General features: G+C 32.6%; 1 protein-coding gene across 4 annotated transcripts; it reads left to right on the top strand.

Moving 5' to 3' along the window:
* The first annotated feature begins 1,069 nt into the window (after nucleotides 1–1,069).
* Nucleotides 1,070–17,976, top strand: Lon (lon protease homolog, mitochondrial). 4 transcript variants are annotated; one of them, XM_088225441.1, is made up of 15 exons: nucleotides 1,096–1,694; nucleotides 2,245–2,503; nucleotides 3,199–3,442; nucleotides 3,580–3,621; nucleotides 4,110–4,239; nucleotides 4,452–4,592; nucleotides 4,974–5,137; nucleotides 5,551–5,780; nucleotides 7,398–7,590; nucleotides 8,781–8,968; nucleotides 10,401–10,576; nucleotides 11,512–11,677; nucleotides 13,170–13,356; nucleotides 14,789–14,978; nucleotides 17,427–17,976. In XM_088225441.1, exons 1-15 carry the CDS (start codon nucleotides 1,191–1,193, stop codon nucleotides 17,571–17,573), a joined length of 2,961 nt encoding a protein of 986 aa, XP_088081567.1. In that variant the 5' UTR covers nucleotides 1,096–1,190; the 3' UTR covers nucleotides 17,574–17,976. The 4 variants fall into 4 exon arrangements, with proteins under 4 accessions (XP_088081570.1, XP_088081569.1, XP_088081567.1 ...); XM_088225440.1 differs by having other exon boundaries at nucleotides 1,097–1,694; nucleotides 3,145–3,442; XM_088225444.1 differs by lacking the exon at nucleotides 3,580–3,621 and having other exon boundaries at nucleotides 1,070–1,694.
* The last annotated feature ends 248 nt before the right edge of the window (nucleotides 17,977–18,224 follow it).

The raw sequence follows: 18,224 nt of genomic DNA, 5'->3' as shown, positions 1-18,224 counted from the left end.
TTTACAGGGGCAGTTCATAAATGATTATTTTTATTGTTTTCTAATCTAACGCATGATAAATATTACCTATTTTCAAAAAATAAAGTTTTGTGTATGAAAAAGAATGAGAATCCTAGACGAGTGTTAATAACACGCTGTTTACTACAGGGGGTGGTATTCTGGATCTTCTCCACCCTCTATAGAATGATTAATTTGAACATTAATATTTTTTTATTTGCTTCATATAATGGTAACAATGATGATTAAATGTCAAACAAATACGAACACGAGCAACTAAAGATGAAAATTTAGACCACTAATTCGACCTTAAGCACTACCCAAAAAACTAATGTTGAATTGAACAAACCGTATTCGTTTTTTCCAATTTTAAAGCAGTTTTATACACCATTTGATGTGTAATCATAAGTGTGTCCATTATACAAAGAAATGCAAAATAAAAATCTTCAAACTAATTACTCTCTATATTTTGAATCCAAAACACACAAGCTTGAGAAAAAAATGTTTCAAATTTTTGTGTTCTCACCGGGAATCGAACCTGACACTTTTTATGCATGAGTCAAACATCTTAGTCATTAGACCACTGATATTTCTTTTTTTTATCTTCTCTTGCTCTATATTCATATGCAGAGCTATCTTAGGCTATGCAGGGGCACCTGGAAATACTGAGGTTGGGGCTTTTGGAAAGGGACCCTTGTAGAATTTTGAGGCCTTCATCAGGTCGGGGACCTTGGGCCCGTGCCCTAATGGAAAAGATGGTCCAATAACATGGTTTTTTGTTTATCTAAACTCTTAGTCAACCCTTTTTTGATTAGTCAGATAACATAATATAAAGTAAATGAGTAGAATTACGAAAATAAGGAAGAAAGGGAGGTCTTTTTATGCTTTATATTTTGCACAGTTCGGTAGGACAATTCTTTTTCACTACTTTCAATCATCTTTTTACAGTATTGGTTATTGGTATTTTTATTATAATATGTATTTTATTTAGTGATGATGATACAACATTCTAGCACAAACAATATCATTCTAAGTGGTCAGAGACAATTTTTGAACATTTTATTTTATCTTTGGATCTTTACATCTGACCAGAGATTATACACATCGTCTGACAATCTGACAGTCCACATTTAGGCAGTTGTTATTTTTCGCTATTATTCTTGTTGTAATATATTTTAGGTTATTAGTTTATTATGATAAGAAATAAATTAGTATGCGTCTCTAGTTCATTTTTTACGAAAAACATAGACCAAGTGAACATAATGCATAATTTTAAAAGATCTATAAGTGTTGTACATAATTTATCTCGTAATTCTTTTTTAACCTCTGGAGTCTACGAATTATCTTCATTGACTTCTAAAAGTCACTCTCGTGTTATACGTCAGTGTGAGAAGGGTGGTGAGAAAATACTCGGAAATCTCGGTAGTAAATGTAATTCATTTAGCCATTGTGGTTTTACACCGTGCAGACCAGTGAATGCGATTCAGTTAAATTTTCCTTATAATGTCAGATATTATAGTTCGAAGCGGAATGATGAAAAAGACACTGATACAGAAATTTCTTCGGATAACGACGAGCCTATTTTAGGCCAAGCCCAGTTACCTGCTACTGTTGCTGTACCAGAAGTTTGGCCACAGTTACCAGTCATAGCCATAAATAAAAACCCCGTCTTCCCCAGGTTTATCAAACTTGTCGAGGTTTGTTTATGTACATTTCATTATTTATAGTATCCCTTTGATAATAAAATTTCTGCTTGTAAAATACATATTCTTTACATTATGATGCAATCATTTTTCTTTTTCATGCAATCTTAAAACCTTTCGTAATTATCAGAAGATATCACTATAAGTTATATACTAGACCTAAGCTCTTTAGAAGCTACGAGGTCGGACTCATGGTGTAAGGGTCAGCGCGTTTGCCTACCATGCAAGAGGTCTCGGGTTCGATTCCCGACGTGGTTGAAATGAAATATTTATTTCGAAGGGTAGTTTCATACTAGAATATTCCACTGGACTGGTACCTGAAGCGTAAGACTGATCATCTTACCTTCATGTAACAAAAAGTGATCAAGATACGCTGCAATTGGTGTACCAATGCAGTGCCCTATGCATCATTAGGCGCGGAAAATGAATGATGTATGATGATTTTTAATAATACTTTGGTAAAATTGGCTTTACGCCTTCAGGCCATTTTACTAGAGTAAAATAAATAAATATATGTACAAGTTAATAAGTACTGAATTTACAGGTAACAAACCCGGTTCTGATTGACCTTCTGAGGCGTAAAGTGAAACTGAACCAACCATACGCCGGAATATTTTTGAAGAAAAATGAAGAATTGGAAGGAGATGTCGTGCACAGTTTGGATGAGATATACAACATCGGCACCTTTGCTCAGATACACGAGATGCAGGATATGGGAGATAAACTTAGGCTGGTGGTAATGGCTCACCGGAGAATCAAAATAACGGGACAGCTGAAGGATAGTATGGAGGAACCACCTCCAGGTTAGAAATTACATTTTAGTCTTTATTTTCAGTGTATCTATGGATCAATAATTTATTGTCCCTGCACTGGCACCTGAAGCGTAAGCATTTAATTTATCTGCCGACTCATTCAGTCTATTTAATTACAATAAAATAGATTTCTTGTTTTATATACAAGAATGATCAACAACTATTTGTGAAAACCTGCAATTGGCTTATTTGTTATTTGTTTTATTTTCTATATATGATAATTGTAGGTGTTGGTTATCCGAATAAAGAATAAAAATACAACTATAAAAATTGAAGCTGGGACAAATAAAAAAAAATTAAGAAATATAATAGGAAACTGTGTATAAATAAATAAAACGTTGAGAGAGAATAAATAATATGTTGTTATGAGCATGTTTTTATTAGTTAAAGCGGCCCCCTCCCTAAGCCCTGCAAATGCTCAAACTTCTGTATTCCCTTAAAAAATGTTTTCCCTTTTAAATTAAAAATATAAAATCACAATTACTATTTTTTTGCTCTACTCTTACATAAATTATTTTGAAATTGTGTATGATTATATTTTATGTATTTATATATTGACAATATATTTTTGTCGTAATCATTTTCATAAATTCGCCACACACCCAATGCCGATGCTTCGTATGTCTGTGCAGTTATGAAATTGAAGTTTCCACCATTTAAACATGATATTAACGTTACTGTTGAAGAGACGGATGCAGAGCGCCGTAGAAGAAAGCATCGCAATTTGAAAAATATGTCTAAAAATGCAAAGGTTGAACCTTTTGTTCAAAATGCCGATGGAACGGTTGAGAAATCCAAAGAACCTGTTCTAATGGTGGAAGTGGAAAATATTGTGCATGATAAGTTCAAGCATTCAGAAGAAGTTAAAGCACTGACGCAGGAAGTAATCAAGACTATAAGAGATATAATCAGCCTCAATCCATTATACAGGTAAATTCAAATTAATAAAACTTAAACCCATTGCATAGTAAAGAAATTCATTAAGTAGTATGTAGTAACATTCTGAGTAAAATGCGGGATTTTAACAATTCACGTAGATACATGGATTTTTTTTGCTACTGTTTTAGACGTTCCCGCTTATCATTATCAGTAGATGTAAAAAAAAAGTTGTAAGTTAGTTTTGATTAATAATTCACATTTCTTAGGAAAATTTATTTAAAGAGTTGATTCATTAGTTTTGATAGCTTTATCTTTGATATCTGCAAAATTTTGAGACTTACAATTAAAAATCTTATTCCATATTTGCCACAATTCATTATTTTTTTATTCATTAGATTGTGAAATGGCAGAATACTTTTTAAAAAGTACTACCAATGTTTTTCTAAGCTTGTAATGCTGTGTGTTGTTTGCTCTCCTTGCTGACGTTTTTGACAGTATCGTGGCATCCATCATCTGAGCTGGTTAGATGTTGTATTGATGTCCAAAACGTCCGAAAGAAGTGCAAATAATGCATAACATAACAAACCAGAAGAACACCATCAGTACTCAGAAAGGCTGTAAAAACATAGGAAGTTAAACCTAAAAGAAATGCCTAAAACTCATTATATTTATAGCAAAGTTTCTCTATAATCTCCTAATATATGTATTTGAATTTCAGAGAGAGTCTTCATCAAATGCTGCATCAGGGACAGAGAGTAGTAGATAATCCAGTCTACTTGAGTGATCTCGGTGCAGCATTGACTGGAGCAGATGCTCCTGACTTGCAAGCTGTTTTAGAAGAAGTAAATGTAAGTGTAATATAGTTCTGTTACTTTTTAAGTTTCAGGTTAAAAAAACTTTATACTTTAAAAAAGTTATATATTTAGTTTTTTTCAGAGCTATCAATAAATTATAAATGTCCAAAATGATTCGAGGCTAACAATATTCCATGTTGAGAAAGATAAAGTTTTAAGTAATATTTTGTATTGTTATTAATGGATTATTTTTGTTTTTATTTCAGATACCAAACAGATTAATGTTGTCATTATCATTATTAAAGAAAGAATTAGAGCTATCAAAGTTGCAAGAGAAGATTGGGCGGGAAGTGGAAGAAAAAGTAAAACAACAACATAGGAAATTCATACTACAAGAACAACTGAAGGTATTTATGAAAACTTAAACCACCTACAATATTTTTTTCAAGTATTTAAAGAAAATAAATGAACTGTCAAGTGGATTTCCTGTTCATTGTATCTTTTTTTCAGCTGTCAATTTGTTACGTAAATTTATTCATTGTTTAGGAGTATATACTGTTATCAAAATGTTAAAATAGAACTCTTAAAATGAAGTTTCAAAATTAAAATAAAAACTGTTTCCATCTATATATCAAATCATAGTTAAGGTTCTGAATATTTTTAGGGGGTAGGGGTCAGTGTCCCACAAGCTCGTGCTGTCTTTGTAACCCGTGTAGTGTGAATGTGTTGCTCTCATAATTTTTAGTATGTGTAATTTTTATGTTTATAATTTTTGTTTGTGTTGACAGGCTATCAAAAAAGAATTAGGTATTGAGAAAGATGATAAAGATGCCGTAGGAGAGAAATTCAGAGAGAGAATTAAAGATAAACAGGTTCCGGAAGCAATCAATGTCGTTATTGAAGAAGAATTGACCAAATTAAACTTTCTTGAAAGTCATAGCTCTGAATTTAAGTAAGTTGTATGCCAATATTTACAATATATTTATTGAAATCTACAGTAATATACACAATAATACGGTTATAATACTAGACTAAAAATGATTTCAAACTTATAATTGACAATATATGTGATGTGTCACCGGTAAAGTTATATTATACAAGAATAGAATTTGGAAAACAAAAAATTAAATGTTTGCACATATTTACCTTTGTACATATTTATCTTCATAGTATAGTGTAAGTTTTTTGTTAATTTTTGTTTTAAATTTTGTCTAAATTATAAGATTCTGTATATGTCGGTACCTAGAATATGTCCATGTACTTGCCTTAAGGTAATGTGCCCACCCTTATATGTATAAAAATTGTGTATGTATGCAAAGTGTTAAATAAATAATTGTTTACCATTGGTTTTATTGTGTTTTTTAGCGTCACCCGTAATTATCTAGATTGGTTAACATCATTACCCTGGGGAGTTTCTTCCAAAGAGAACTTAGATATTGATGAGGCAAGTAAAGTGTTAGATCATGATCACTATGGTATGGAGGACATCAAGAAGAGAATATTAGAGTTTATAGCCGTATCACAACTGAAAGGATCTACCCAGGGCAAAATATTGTGTTTCCATGGACCTCCTGGCATCGGAAAAACCAGCATTGGTGAGTGGCTACACGGATTATTTTTTTTTAGTTTATTCAGTTAAAAATATAAGTATGTAATATTACAACTAAATACAATTTTTAAATAAATTTAATACATATATTTACATTAACGTTCCTATTACATAAAAGAAAAATCAATTATTGTGTACATAATGGAGAGTGACATCTTACAGTAATTTGTTGATTCTATTTTTAATCAGTAAATAATTTCAGTATAACATAAATGAATAAAAAAAATGCATTTTAAAATGTGTTATAATCTCAGAGTTATAATGCGTAACCTAGAGAGGAGCCCAAACGTAGGAAAACCATTCTATGACTATTGGGTATTAAGTTAGGTTCAGTTTGCAGCAAAACAATGGGCCGTACTGAGGTCGAGAATTGCCAAATGGATATTAATTTGCATTGTAATTAGTTGCAAATATGTACCCGTGTATTCATCATTGCAGGGTTATTCCAATTTATTTTTCTATAATTCGCCTATATTTATTTTATAAAACTGAAAATACATGTTTGTGTTTATTTTTTTATTTATTTATTCATTTTATTCACAATATATTTATGTTATATTCATTGAGACATAAATCCTAACTCCATTGAACCAAAGTCCTGTGTTGAGTTTGTTTGTTTGTCCGTCACATCTCCGAAATGGCGAGTCGTAGCGGCCTGAAATTTGGACACGTCATTTTAGATGCGATTTCAAGGTTAACGTTGCTATTTTCGAGTAAAATTGTAATCGACCTCTACTCAATAAAAACTCAAACTTTATATAGATGCCTAGTGCGGGCCTGACATACTGCCTATAATCAACAGTAAAGATACTTTGATTCACAAATTTATCCTCTAAATTGAGGAAAAATAGTATCCGTAGTAAATATGTTGATATAAGGAAAGTTTTTAAGCAACATGATACACGGGACAATAAATGCCAAAAATCAATGTAAATCATGGGAAAATATTTGGAATCAATTACCTGTGAAAACTGATTCCTTTAACACCTTTGACGCTCCTACTGCTGCAACCAAACATACTGCAATTCACCATAGTTGATTTTTATTTATTATAACGTAAACATCCAAGTTATTTACAAACATAGCCAAACACAGCTACAAAAGCATCCGATCGAACCGTTATGTTTATGTTTTCAAATAAAACAAAATGGCCACCAATTGGTTGCTAACCAACAAACCAACATCGCTTGCGTTCTATGAAACATAGTGATAGGGCTTCTCTCTAGGTTACGCATTATTACTCTGAGGTTATAATAGAGGTGCTCATGTACAGGGCAAGTACACGGCGGGTGAGTCACCCGCATTCCATGGTTTAATAATACGAAATTGATAAAAAAAAAAAAATCTATTATGCATGATATAATAAAATATCAGTATTGTGCAATCTTTAAAAAAAGATGATGTAAGTTCTTAGACCTTCCATACACTGGTTGCTCGAGTTGTTGGGAAAAACCAATAATACTCAAGCTGTTTGGATAATCCGCTCCTACGGCATAGAATAAGTTTTTACAGATATATGTCTCGTAAAATGTATTTAATTGCCTTTATGCTTCAGCAAATAATATGTTTTGTCAATTTGGAATGATATGTTTGTATTTCGAAGCTCGTTCCATCGCTCGAGCTCTCCACAGAGAGTACTTCAGGTTCTCTGTGGGAGGAATGACAGACGTGGCAGAGATTAAGGGTCATCGCAGAACGTATGTGGGAGCCATGCCAGGAAAAATCATTCAGTGTTTAAAGAAAACCAAAACTGAAAACCCCCTTGTTCTGATTGATGAAGTTGATAAAATTGGAAAGTAAGTAACTTTTTACCTTTTTAAAAAATATAATTTTTATTTTTCTTATCTTTTTTTCCTTGTATGCACTTCTTCCAACGATGCTCCAACATTTCTATAGCTTCCTAGTAGAACATTTGTCCGTCTACACAGCACACAACCTCATTGTCATCCAAAAATTTATTTCCATGCAAATGTTTCTTGAGTTTTGGGTATAGGCGGTAGTCACTGGGGGGCTAGATCAGGTGAATAATAGTGATCAACCAAGTCAATTCCAGCTTCGTGAATAGCAGTCATTGAGATTAACGCCTTGTGCTTCCGCCGTTGCTTCGTAGTCTTCACTGGCTACGTTTTCCAGAAAGGGTCGAGTTTAAGATGTGTTGGTTAATGTACAAGGCAATGCATAACACGGCTACTCTTAAGGAACTCTGCTTTCCAGACAAGCTGGCAGATAGGCGCCTCACTCTCTGCTCGGCCTCCTGTTCTGCTGTAGGGAAAGTGATACAACCACATTTACGCAACCAGAGTTCCAAATTTGGTAATAGGGCTTGACCTTTGGCGTGAAACGCTTTACCTTCAGAAGTTCAAATCGTGCAACAGAATCGCTTTTCAGAAAAAAAATTAAAACTTGTTTATTAGTGAAATCGTTTCCTGACTTGAAAAGTGCTACTTTTAGATATAATTTTTAGAAGTACAAACATAATATGTGTAAAAGTTTGTTGTCTGTAAGTAAATAGTAATTAAGAGTTATGTAATTAATAATAGTATAATGTACAGCGGCCTTGAAGTGATTACTCACAAAAACAGCGCTGTAAAAATTGTAAAAAATTATTATCATTATTATTGTGTGCTGGAGCATTTTCCAGCATTTTGCAATGGTCAGCGGCCTGTTTTAACTAAACCATTGCAGTTTTCAGCTTGTCACTTGATACTTTACAATACATGTAGGCATATTAGGCTATATAATGCATTGACATCGGCTTGGCTGGTCAACTCGAAGCTGGTTAGGAGTGGAACTTATCATCAACCCTCGTATCTATTGAAGTTTTTATGACTTTAAAAAAATGTTAATCACTCCTATACCTCGCATTTAGCGGCGCGTCGCGCTATATAGGTATAGGATTTGATTAGTAAATATCTATATTTTTGTTAAGTTTGCTTTTTAATAAATATATTGAAATATGCAGTTTAAAACAAGATTTTTTTTTCAGGGGTTACCAAGGCGATCCTAGTTCTGCTCTTTTAGAGTTGCTTGACCCGGAACAAAATGTCAATTTCCTAGACCACTATTTGGATGTAGCTGTCGATCTTTCCAAAGTATTATTTATCTGCACAGCAAACGTTATTGATACTATTCCAGAACCATTAAGGGATCGAATGGAAATGATTGACATGTCAGGTAACAACAGAAAATACTTTTTTCTACTTTCATTGAATTTCTTAACTTAAAATATTTTTATTTATTTATTACAATAAGAAAAAAAACTGTTCTTTGTCAAAAAAAAAACCTCTAAAATGTATTCCTTGGGATAGGATTTCCCAGAAAGGAAAACATTATTAACAAATCCAAAGAGTCCAAAGAAAAATACTTAATAAATAAATTTTGTTAGCTATGTTAATTTTGTAGATTATCTTTATGGTAGAATATGTTACCATTTTATAGATTTTAAAAGAATATCTAGGTACTTACATACTTCTTACTGCATTAAATCATTTCACATATTGGTTCCACTACATAATGTAAATAATGTATAATGTATCATAATGTAAATAATGTATCAAATAAGGATTTTTTAAAGATAAATATTTGAGTTGTTAAATTATTCTATTTGTCAGCTTCGTGGTGTAGTGGTTAGTGCAGTGGCCTACCATGCAAGAGGTCTCGTGTTCGATTCCCGATATGGTTGAGATGAATTCGTGCTGTCACGTTAAGCTGATTAAACCAGTATACCCACGTACAGGCTATGCCTATGTGAGATTTTTTTTCTTATCATTTTGTAAAATTATTATTCACGTGTACTGTAAACCTATGTAATTTATAGGGATTTTTTTTTTAATAAAACGAAAAATATTTTAAAAGGTGTTTTTACACTAGAATATTTCAAAGTTCCTGAATTGGCATCTGAAGCGTAAAACTAATCAACTTACCTTCATGAAACAAAAAATAAAAATGATCAAGATACGCTGCAGCTGGAATGCAGTGTCCTATGCACCATTAGGTGTGGAAAGGGAATGATGATTATGAAATTATTCAACAATGTTTTGAGTATGTCCAAATGTTTTCAGACAGGCTGGATTTCCTCCCTAGATAGTTACTTAGATCTAAATTTGTTGCAACAGAGGGAAACCATTTTTGAGAAGGGAATATGGAAGTCTAGGCATTTACAGGGCGTATGACCTGTCATTGGCTGGTTTAAGTGGCCACTGTACAATTTACACACTGTAACATTCGCCGTTCTGCCTATATTTAAACCTCCACATTTCCTCAACTCTTCCATCTGTTGACTTTTGTGAAGTAAAAGAGCTGAAACCTTTATCATGTGGGTGAGATTCATCCGGCTGAACCAATTCACCTACTAGGCAATGCCTGAAAACAATTTTCCAATTTTGATACTTCCTCTTTTATCAGTTAGTTAATTCAACAATGTTTTGAATATGTCCAAATGTTTGCAGACAGACTGGATTTCCTCTCTAGGGTGTTATTTAGATCTAAATTTGTTGCAACAGAGGGAATTATTTAATAATGAATTCATTAACATTTAATTAAGAAGGACTCAATTTTACTATAGCTTTCTTTGCTTTAAGTGGTATTCTTTATGTTTTGTTTGAAGGTTATGTTGCTGAAGAGAAACTCGCCATCGCCAAACAGTATCTGATACCTCAAGCTATGAAAGACTGCGGAATGAATGAAAAGCAAATTGAAATTGGTGATGACTCCTTACATTCCCTCATTAAAAGTTATTGTCGGGAAAGTGGTGTAAGAAATTTACAAAAACACATTGAAAAGGTAATCTTTATTATGAAAACAAAATTTTCCCTCAAACAGCAATATATATTTATTTATTTGAATGTAGAATACTGCACTACTGCCAATTACTATGTACATAAATTATATAATTAGATAACTTCAAAAACATGATACAAAAAAGCCCAATAGATTATTAAGGTCCATAAAAACAATAGTAAACAAAGACAAATAAGTCACTAGTATACATTATGATACATAGTAAAAGAGGAAGAGTCTTAAACTGGTAATTCCAGCATAAAAAAGATCCACCTCTCGGTAGGCTGTTCAACAGACCAATCGTTCTCCCCACAGGCATCATCAATAGTAAATGTAAAAGGGAGGGTCCGAAGTCATGCATGACACCTGCTGGCACAGTGCGGATTTAATCTGTTCAACTCGGTTATAAAAATATATTAATATTAAAAATATCAAATAATGTTATTACTATGTTATTACGTCTTAAAGAGCAATGATCAATGAAATTTATTCTAGTATATAATCTTGAGGTATATTACGAAAATGGCGCTATATTAGTTATCCATAATAACAATAATGTAAAGAAACATGCACATACAATATATATCTATAAGTGTGAAAGCACTACAATTAATGATATGAATCATAAATGTATAAACGTATATTTCATTTCCACATGAGTTATATTGAATTCTAATAGAAAAAGAAACACTAAGTAGTAATTATTTAATTTTTCTATGGTTTCAAACAAATTTTAAAATAAAATATTAAATAATGTCATTACTATGCTATTACATCTTAAAGAGCAATGATCAATTAAATTTATTATATTATATAAAAATAAAAAGAAACATGCACTTTAAATAAAAAAGTAATTGAGATTGGCATTAAAGTATTCAATACATTATTATTTTATTTTTTTAAAATTGGCTGTGATTAAATCATAATATTTTTTACAGGTCATAAGAAAAGTAGCATTTAAGATAGTAAAGAAAGAAGTCGAATTTGTTAACGTCAATGCAGAAAATTTGAATGATTTTGTTGGCAAACCTGTTTTCACACATGACCGCATGTATGAAGATACTCCACCTGGTGTTGTGATGGGCCTTGCGTGGACGGCTATGGGTAACTAAAATATTATAATGTATTGTGAGTCGTAAAGTACCTACTCTAACGTAATGAAATAATAATTAAAATAATTTTAGAATGTGTTCTTTATATAAACTTAAAAGCGTTTGTTTTCAATTGATATATTTTATTTTACGGATTTTTTTGAAATTTTATAATTTTCCATAAATTATTTCTAAAATTGAATTCTCAATTATGATCCGGATATTATGTAGAACAAGTACAGATACATTATACAGAACAACGACGTTGTAGCAAAATTTTGATGTTTAGTTTTTTTCAGTTCTTCTTCTTTGAATTTATTTTAGTTTGCCATGCGTTGGCACTTATATCGCTCCAAACATAAATCCGCAGAAGATTCAAAACTTTCCATAAAAGTTTTTACGCCTCGTCTTTAAACATTAGTTATAATTAAAAATCAGTTAAATATGAGTTTTTTCTTAAAACAAATAATTTTTAAATGGTTGCATTTATTACCGATTTTTAATTATTACCACTGACTAAATAAGTTTGAAAATATGTCAATTTTGGTAATTTATTGCAAACACATATCTAATAAAAATATAATAAAAAAATGTTAGTTAGCTATTTAAAAAAAAAACAAATTGAATACACCACATTTAACAACAAACTTTTAAAATCAAATTAAAATCATCATAACATTGATTATTGTTGAGAGGCTTTTATTATAACTAAGGCAAAGGAGACAAAATAAAAAAAGACACTTCAGATGGAACACTTTTTTTTAATTGTGTAGTTTATCAAATTAAAATCGCTAATGAGCGACCTGTCATGGTGTCTTTTGTTTTTGTTTGTCCAAGCACAATGCAAAATAATATGTGTTAACTTAAAAATAATTTATAAATCTTTATTTTAACATGAAAACATAACATGTTCAATTTGCAACATACACTTCCAAAGAAATACAGTGTATTTTCAGCAAAAAAGTTCTCACTTATAGATTTTTTTTTTTTTTTAAAGGAATAACCCTCTAAGCCTCTATTTAAAGGCTTGTCAGTAGGTGGGAAAGAGGGGATATGGAAAGAGGTTATGAAAAATACATAACAACACCCAGACCAATTAAAAAAATTTTTCTTGCAACTGGCGGAAATTGAACCCGCAGCGCCAGTTTCCCGGTTGGCCGTCTAACCGATTGCGCCACCACGCCTGTCTACACTATACTAAGTCTTATTTTCTAAAGCGCACACACGCTATACTTGTCGCTATAATAGTCTTAGACGTGGACACAAACACAAAAAATACAATGTACAATAACATATAACGAGATCGTTCGATTTTTAGACGTTTTTAATGGCAAAACTCGGAGATTAGGTAGTAATATGGCAAAAGTGACGCAAAATGACACAATTGTTTGGTTGGTTGTCCTAGCAACATAACACCATGGCAGTTCGAATTCAGAAATTCCGGCGACAGGAGTGTGTTGTATGTATCCATATTATTATTATTTTTTACATGGATTTGTTTACAGGTGGATCTACATTATTTATTGAGACTGCAAAGAGAAAAGACGCCTCCCCAGATTCGAAGAGTGATGGATCCTTAGAGCTGACAGGACATTTAGGGGATGTAATGAAAGAGTCCGTCAGAATAGCTCTCACTGTTGCCAGAAACTTTATGGCTGAAATAGACGGAACAAACTCATTTTTAAACAACAGGTATATTTAGAGAATTTTTGCTAATTTTTACAAAACCCTTTGTAATACATATTAATTTTAACACAGATGGAAAATATTTTCGGGAGGGAAATATGGAAATTTATTGAAGAATTATGTGCGATTACAGGTGCACAAATGTCGAGATCCGTACATTATGTAAGGCGGAGATTAGTATTATTCACAAAATCTAGAAAGGATTTCTACATTGGTTTGGACATGTAGAGCGAATGGACAGCGAAAGAACGGCTAAAGACATTTATGATATGAGTAACACATGGCATGACCAAATCTAACAAATACTTTAAAGCGACATGTCAAAAGTTGGAAGAATCGGCGTGCATGCATGAGAAGATGTATGAATGTAGAGGAAGCAAGATCTATATGCAAGAGAGAGTTATATGGTATTCTATCCTCTCTGCCTACCCCTACAGGGAAACGGCGTTATGGTTTGTTTGTTTGTTTCGTATGACCTGTGAATGGTAGGTTTAAGTAATTACACACCATTCTGCCTATGTTTTTAAATTAAGTAGTAAATTTTGTGATTTTCGTAAAATTCAGAATTTGGACATACTCGAAATATTATTAAAATATGCATATAATTTATTAGCTTTTTTTTAGTCAATCAATTCGTTTTTTCGTTTAACATTAAGAATTTTACAGATGGAATGATATTTTTTTTCGGGATAAAAAGTAGTCTGTATTAATTGCCAGTCCTCCCAACTATCGCTATGCAAAAAAACAAACAACAATCCAATAGTCCATGGTGATGGTGCATCGTTATTATTTTTTACTTTTAAGTGATACCTTTTCGGATTAAGGATTGGATTTGGATACTTTAACAGATGAAAAGTTGCTTGTTAAAAACGTCACCTCTCCGGCTATTACTATGTAAAAAATCACATTAATCGGCCTCTCCGCTGCGACGTAAAAGAGTAATTAATTTTTCTACTAAAAATTCTCCCAAAGGAGTGATATTTTTTTCAAGATAAAAAGTATATCACTTCTCAGCTCTCTGGCTATCCCTATGCAAAAAATCTGGTCGATCAGTCGCTCCGTTACGACATGAAGGCAATGCAAACAAATCAAAAAACACACTTTTGCATTTATAATATTAGTATGGATTGTATTATGGACAGTTTTTGGTTATTAATAATCAATTCAATTTCACTTCAACTCCTCTTCTAAAAATATTCCCGTTATGATAAATATTATTTTCTTTCTCTCCCTTTCTTTCATTCTCCTTATCATTTCTTTCAATATTTCATAATGTAAATAGTGACGCGGGTGATCATAAGTCTTGATAATGCGGAAGCAACCTCAAAACCGGTTGACGCACAACTGTAAATTCAAGTGATTTATACAAAATTATAAATTAATATGAAACAAAGTGAAAAATATTTTTGATGTTAAAATAAATAAATATTTGTTACAGTCATATCCATCTGCACGTTCCGGAAGGCGCTACTCCCAAAGATGGCCCTTCAGCAGGGTGCACCATTACAACAGCCCTTATTTCGCTAGCTATGAACACACCCATCCGGCAGAATGTTGCGATGACGGGAGAAATATCACTTACAGGGAAAATTTTGCCAGTTGGAGGGATCAAAGAAAAAACTATCGCCGTAAGTTAATATCGAATTAAATTTAAATATCTGGTGTTGAAAAATATTAAAATAAATTTTGTGAATTGGCGGCCTCAGTGGTGTAGTGGTCAATGTGCTTGACTCACGCCGGTTCCAGATTCGATTCCCGGTGAGAACACGAAAATTAATGTGATTTTTCTTATTTCTGTGTGTTCTGTGCTGAACCACTGAAATTCACCACTGAAATTGTTGTGCAAAAAATTAATGATTAATATAATTTGTACATTTAGCGGACATGAACTAGAACCAGGTTACTCTCAGATAAAAATCGTGAAATAGGAAATCAAGCGAAGATAAGTCTACCTCGTAGTGTAGTGGTTGCTAACATGCTCGAGGTTCCAATTTCGATTCCTAGCAATGTCAATATGAAACGTAAGATCAAACGGTTGATTTATACTGCAATATTTCATTAGACAGACAGTTACTTTTGTGACTGAATTTAATACAAGTATACACAGTTTATGCTAGAACTTGTTTATGCAACATGGTCATGAGGAAGAATGACAGTATCCGACAAAGACCCTCCATATAATTTGCCAAACTCACAGTGAAAGGGGCAGTGATAGTAGTAAAGTTAAATTCAATTATAACCGCAATATATGAAATTGAAAAAAAAAAGAGTTTTTTACTGATCAAAAACACATTGCTTTTTCGTACGAGCGAAACCAATAGGAAGACTCACGGTCTTTGAAACGGTTTTCAGGTATGTGAAGGGAGTACTTTCACTGCATTATTTCATTGTACCTGGACTGGCATCTGAAACAAAAGACTTTATGATAGCCAGAATAAAAATAATTTATCAATCAGAATTTTTAAAATTTATTTTTCAAAAATATTTGTACAATGATCGTAAAATGAAAATCCTGCTGAATTGTAAGTATACAACTCATACGCAGGTTCTTATATATTGCTTCGATTGTTTCATACTTCACCTACATTAATAATAATTTTATTTGAAAAACATTACATACATGGTGTGTCCGGAAAGTAATGTCTGTGAAACTGTACATTGGAGCGCACGCGGACCGGTTGGGAATGGTAGTAGGGGAAGTCAGCTAACGAACGCTGGGTCTGTCAGGCTTCTCTGACCATCCGGAGAGTGAGGACATGCGTTTCTGCGGAAGTTGTTTTGGGACCTTGTACAAAAGTCGAAATGGAGCACTCCGTAGAGAAAAGGATGGTGATCAAGTTTTGCATCAAACTTGGCAAGACTGCCGCGGAAACTGTTCAAATGATCAATATAGCCTTTAAAGAAGATGCCCTGTCAGATCGGAAAAAGGTCGGCGTCCCCTCGCCCTGAGAAGGCCAGAATGAGCAGACCCAAAATCAAGACGATACTCGTTGCATTTATTCCCAAATATTTAATGCAGTCGACTGGTTTTAAAATCTAGCACGAACAATTAATATCAATGGACTGCTCCGTCACAAGTTTGTACCACCTGGTACAACTGTAAAAGCTAAATTTTACGTCGATATGCTAAAAAGACTGAAACACAGGATTCAACGCGTCCGGCCTGACATCTCAGACGACTGAAAGTTGCATCACGACAACGCGCTGGCCCACAGCACAGCGCCTTCTTCATCACCAACTACCTGTCCAAAGCAGGGGTTCCAATGATTCCCCAGCCCCCCTACAGTCAGGACCTGGCTCCCCCCGACTTCTTTTTGTTTCCACGCCTGAAAGGACCCATGAAAGAAAAGCATTTCGAGACTTTTAAAGGGATCCAAGCAGCTTGTACTTCGGACTTAAGGAGCATTCCGGAGGAGGCCTACCGTGGCACATTCGATGCCTGGAAAAATTGCTGGAGCTGATGCATTAACGCAGGAGGAGCCTATTTTGAGGAATTTTGATGTGTTGTAACAAAAAGTTAAATAATTTCTTTGTATTCGACTAACTGACATTATTTTCCGGACACATCATGTATTATACCATATTTTACGTCTCACTCCTGTATTTAACTCACTATTCTTAATATTGCTTGGTAACGTGTTACATATTTTAGGTTGTTATTTTATTCATAGAGTAGCAAAATCAATGTTAAAGGTTTATATTTTGATTTTACACTTGAGAATTTGTTTTTTACTTTTTTAAACATTCAGTATCATAATTTCTCAATCTGCACCCAGTGGTGCATAGAGCACTGCATTAGTAAACCAAATGCAGCATATTTTGATCATCTGCTACATGAAGGTAATTAGTCTTACGCTTCAGGTGCCAGTCCACGAGCAATGAAGTATTTCAGTTCAAACTACCTATTATTACTATTACTTACTATTCAAAAACCATCGAGTCAAAAACACTTGTTCAGGGTTCTGGTTCTATTTTACACACAACTGTAATCTTCATCCATTACACAATATTTATTACCAAATGTAATTTCCACATTAATATTTATTTTAAATTTGAATGTCATTTTAAAATTTCAGGCTAAAAGAGTTGGCGTAAAGTGCATATTACTTCCTGAAGAAAACAAGAAAGACTACAACGATTTACCTTCGTTTATAACAGAAGGTCTCGAGGTTCATTTTGTTAGTAATTACAGAGATGTTTATGATATAGTATTTTCAAATTAATAAACTCTAGCCATTTGTTAAGTTAAACTTATGAGCCGTTACCTAAAATTATTTTGATGATAAAAAGGAGGAATCAATTATTTACTGAATTTGAGATAAAAATAAAATAAAACATTCTTGTAGAAAGTGATTTAGGTATGTAAAATATTACTTATATGAAAAATGATCTATTTGGACATGGAATTTTGACACCTTTGGTAGAATGCATTTATTTTTGTAATTTACTTTGTAAGGGTTTGCATACTATTTCTGAGTACCATAAGATACTATTTATTATGTTAAATGCTGCGTTAAAAGTGTAATATTATAGTTTTATTGTCCCGGGATACAACTGCTATGTACATTACGAGATATTGTTATTTTGCTTGTTCTCTGTGAATAATAAAAAATAAATTATATTTTATAATTCATGTGTTTTTTTCATAATCTTTAATTATATTTCTTATTTAATTGTAATATTTAATCCTGGGTACATCAATGTTCCTATTTAAATAATTTATTTTATTTCATTTAAATAAATGGCACTTTGACTTGAGTTTTGACAGCTGTAATTGTCCTTTCATTCACTGTTTAGCTCCAGTAATTTTGCCATATTAGTGTGTTTTTGTGATTGTTTTCAAAGTTTATTTAGTTTTCTATTTTTTGCTGGTA

This window comes from Micrasema longulum, unplaced genomic scaffold, assembly GCF_059751315.1.
Source record: "Micrasema longulum isolate JH-2025_06_02 unplaced genomic scaffold, ASM5975131v1 h1tg000362l, whole genome shotgun sequence".
Taxonomy (NCBI): domain Eukaryota; kingdom Metazoa; phylum Arthropoda; class Insecta; order Trichoptera; family Brachycentridae; genus Micrasema; species Micrasema longulum.
The sequence above is the reverse complement of the archived record's forward strand: the minus strand, read 5'-3'. Positions and strand labels throughout refer to the sequence as shown.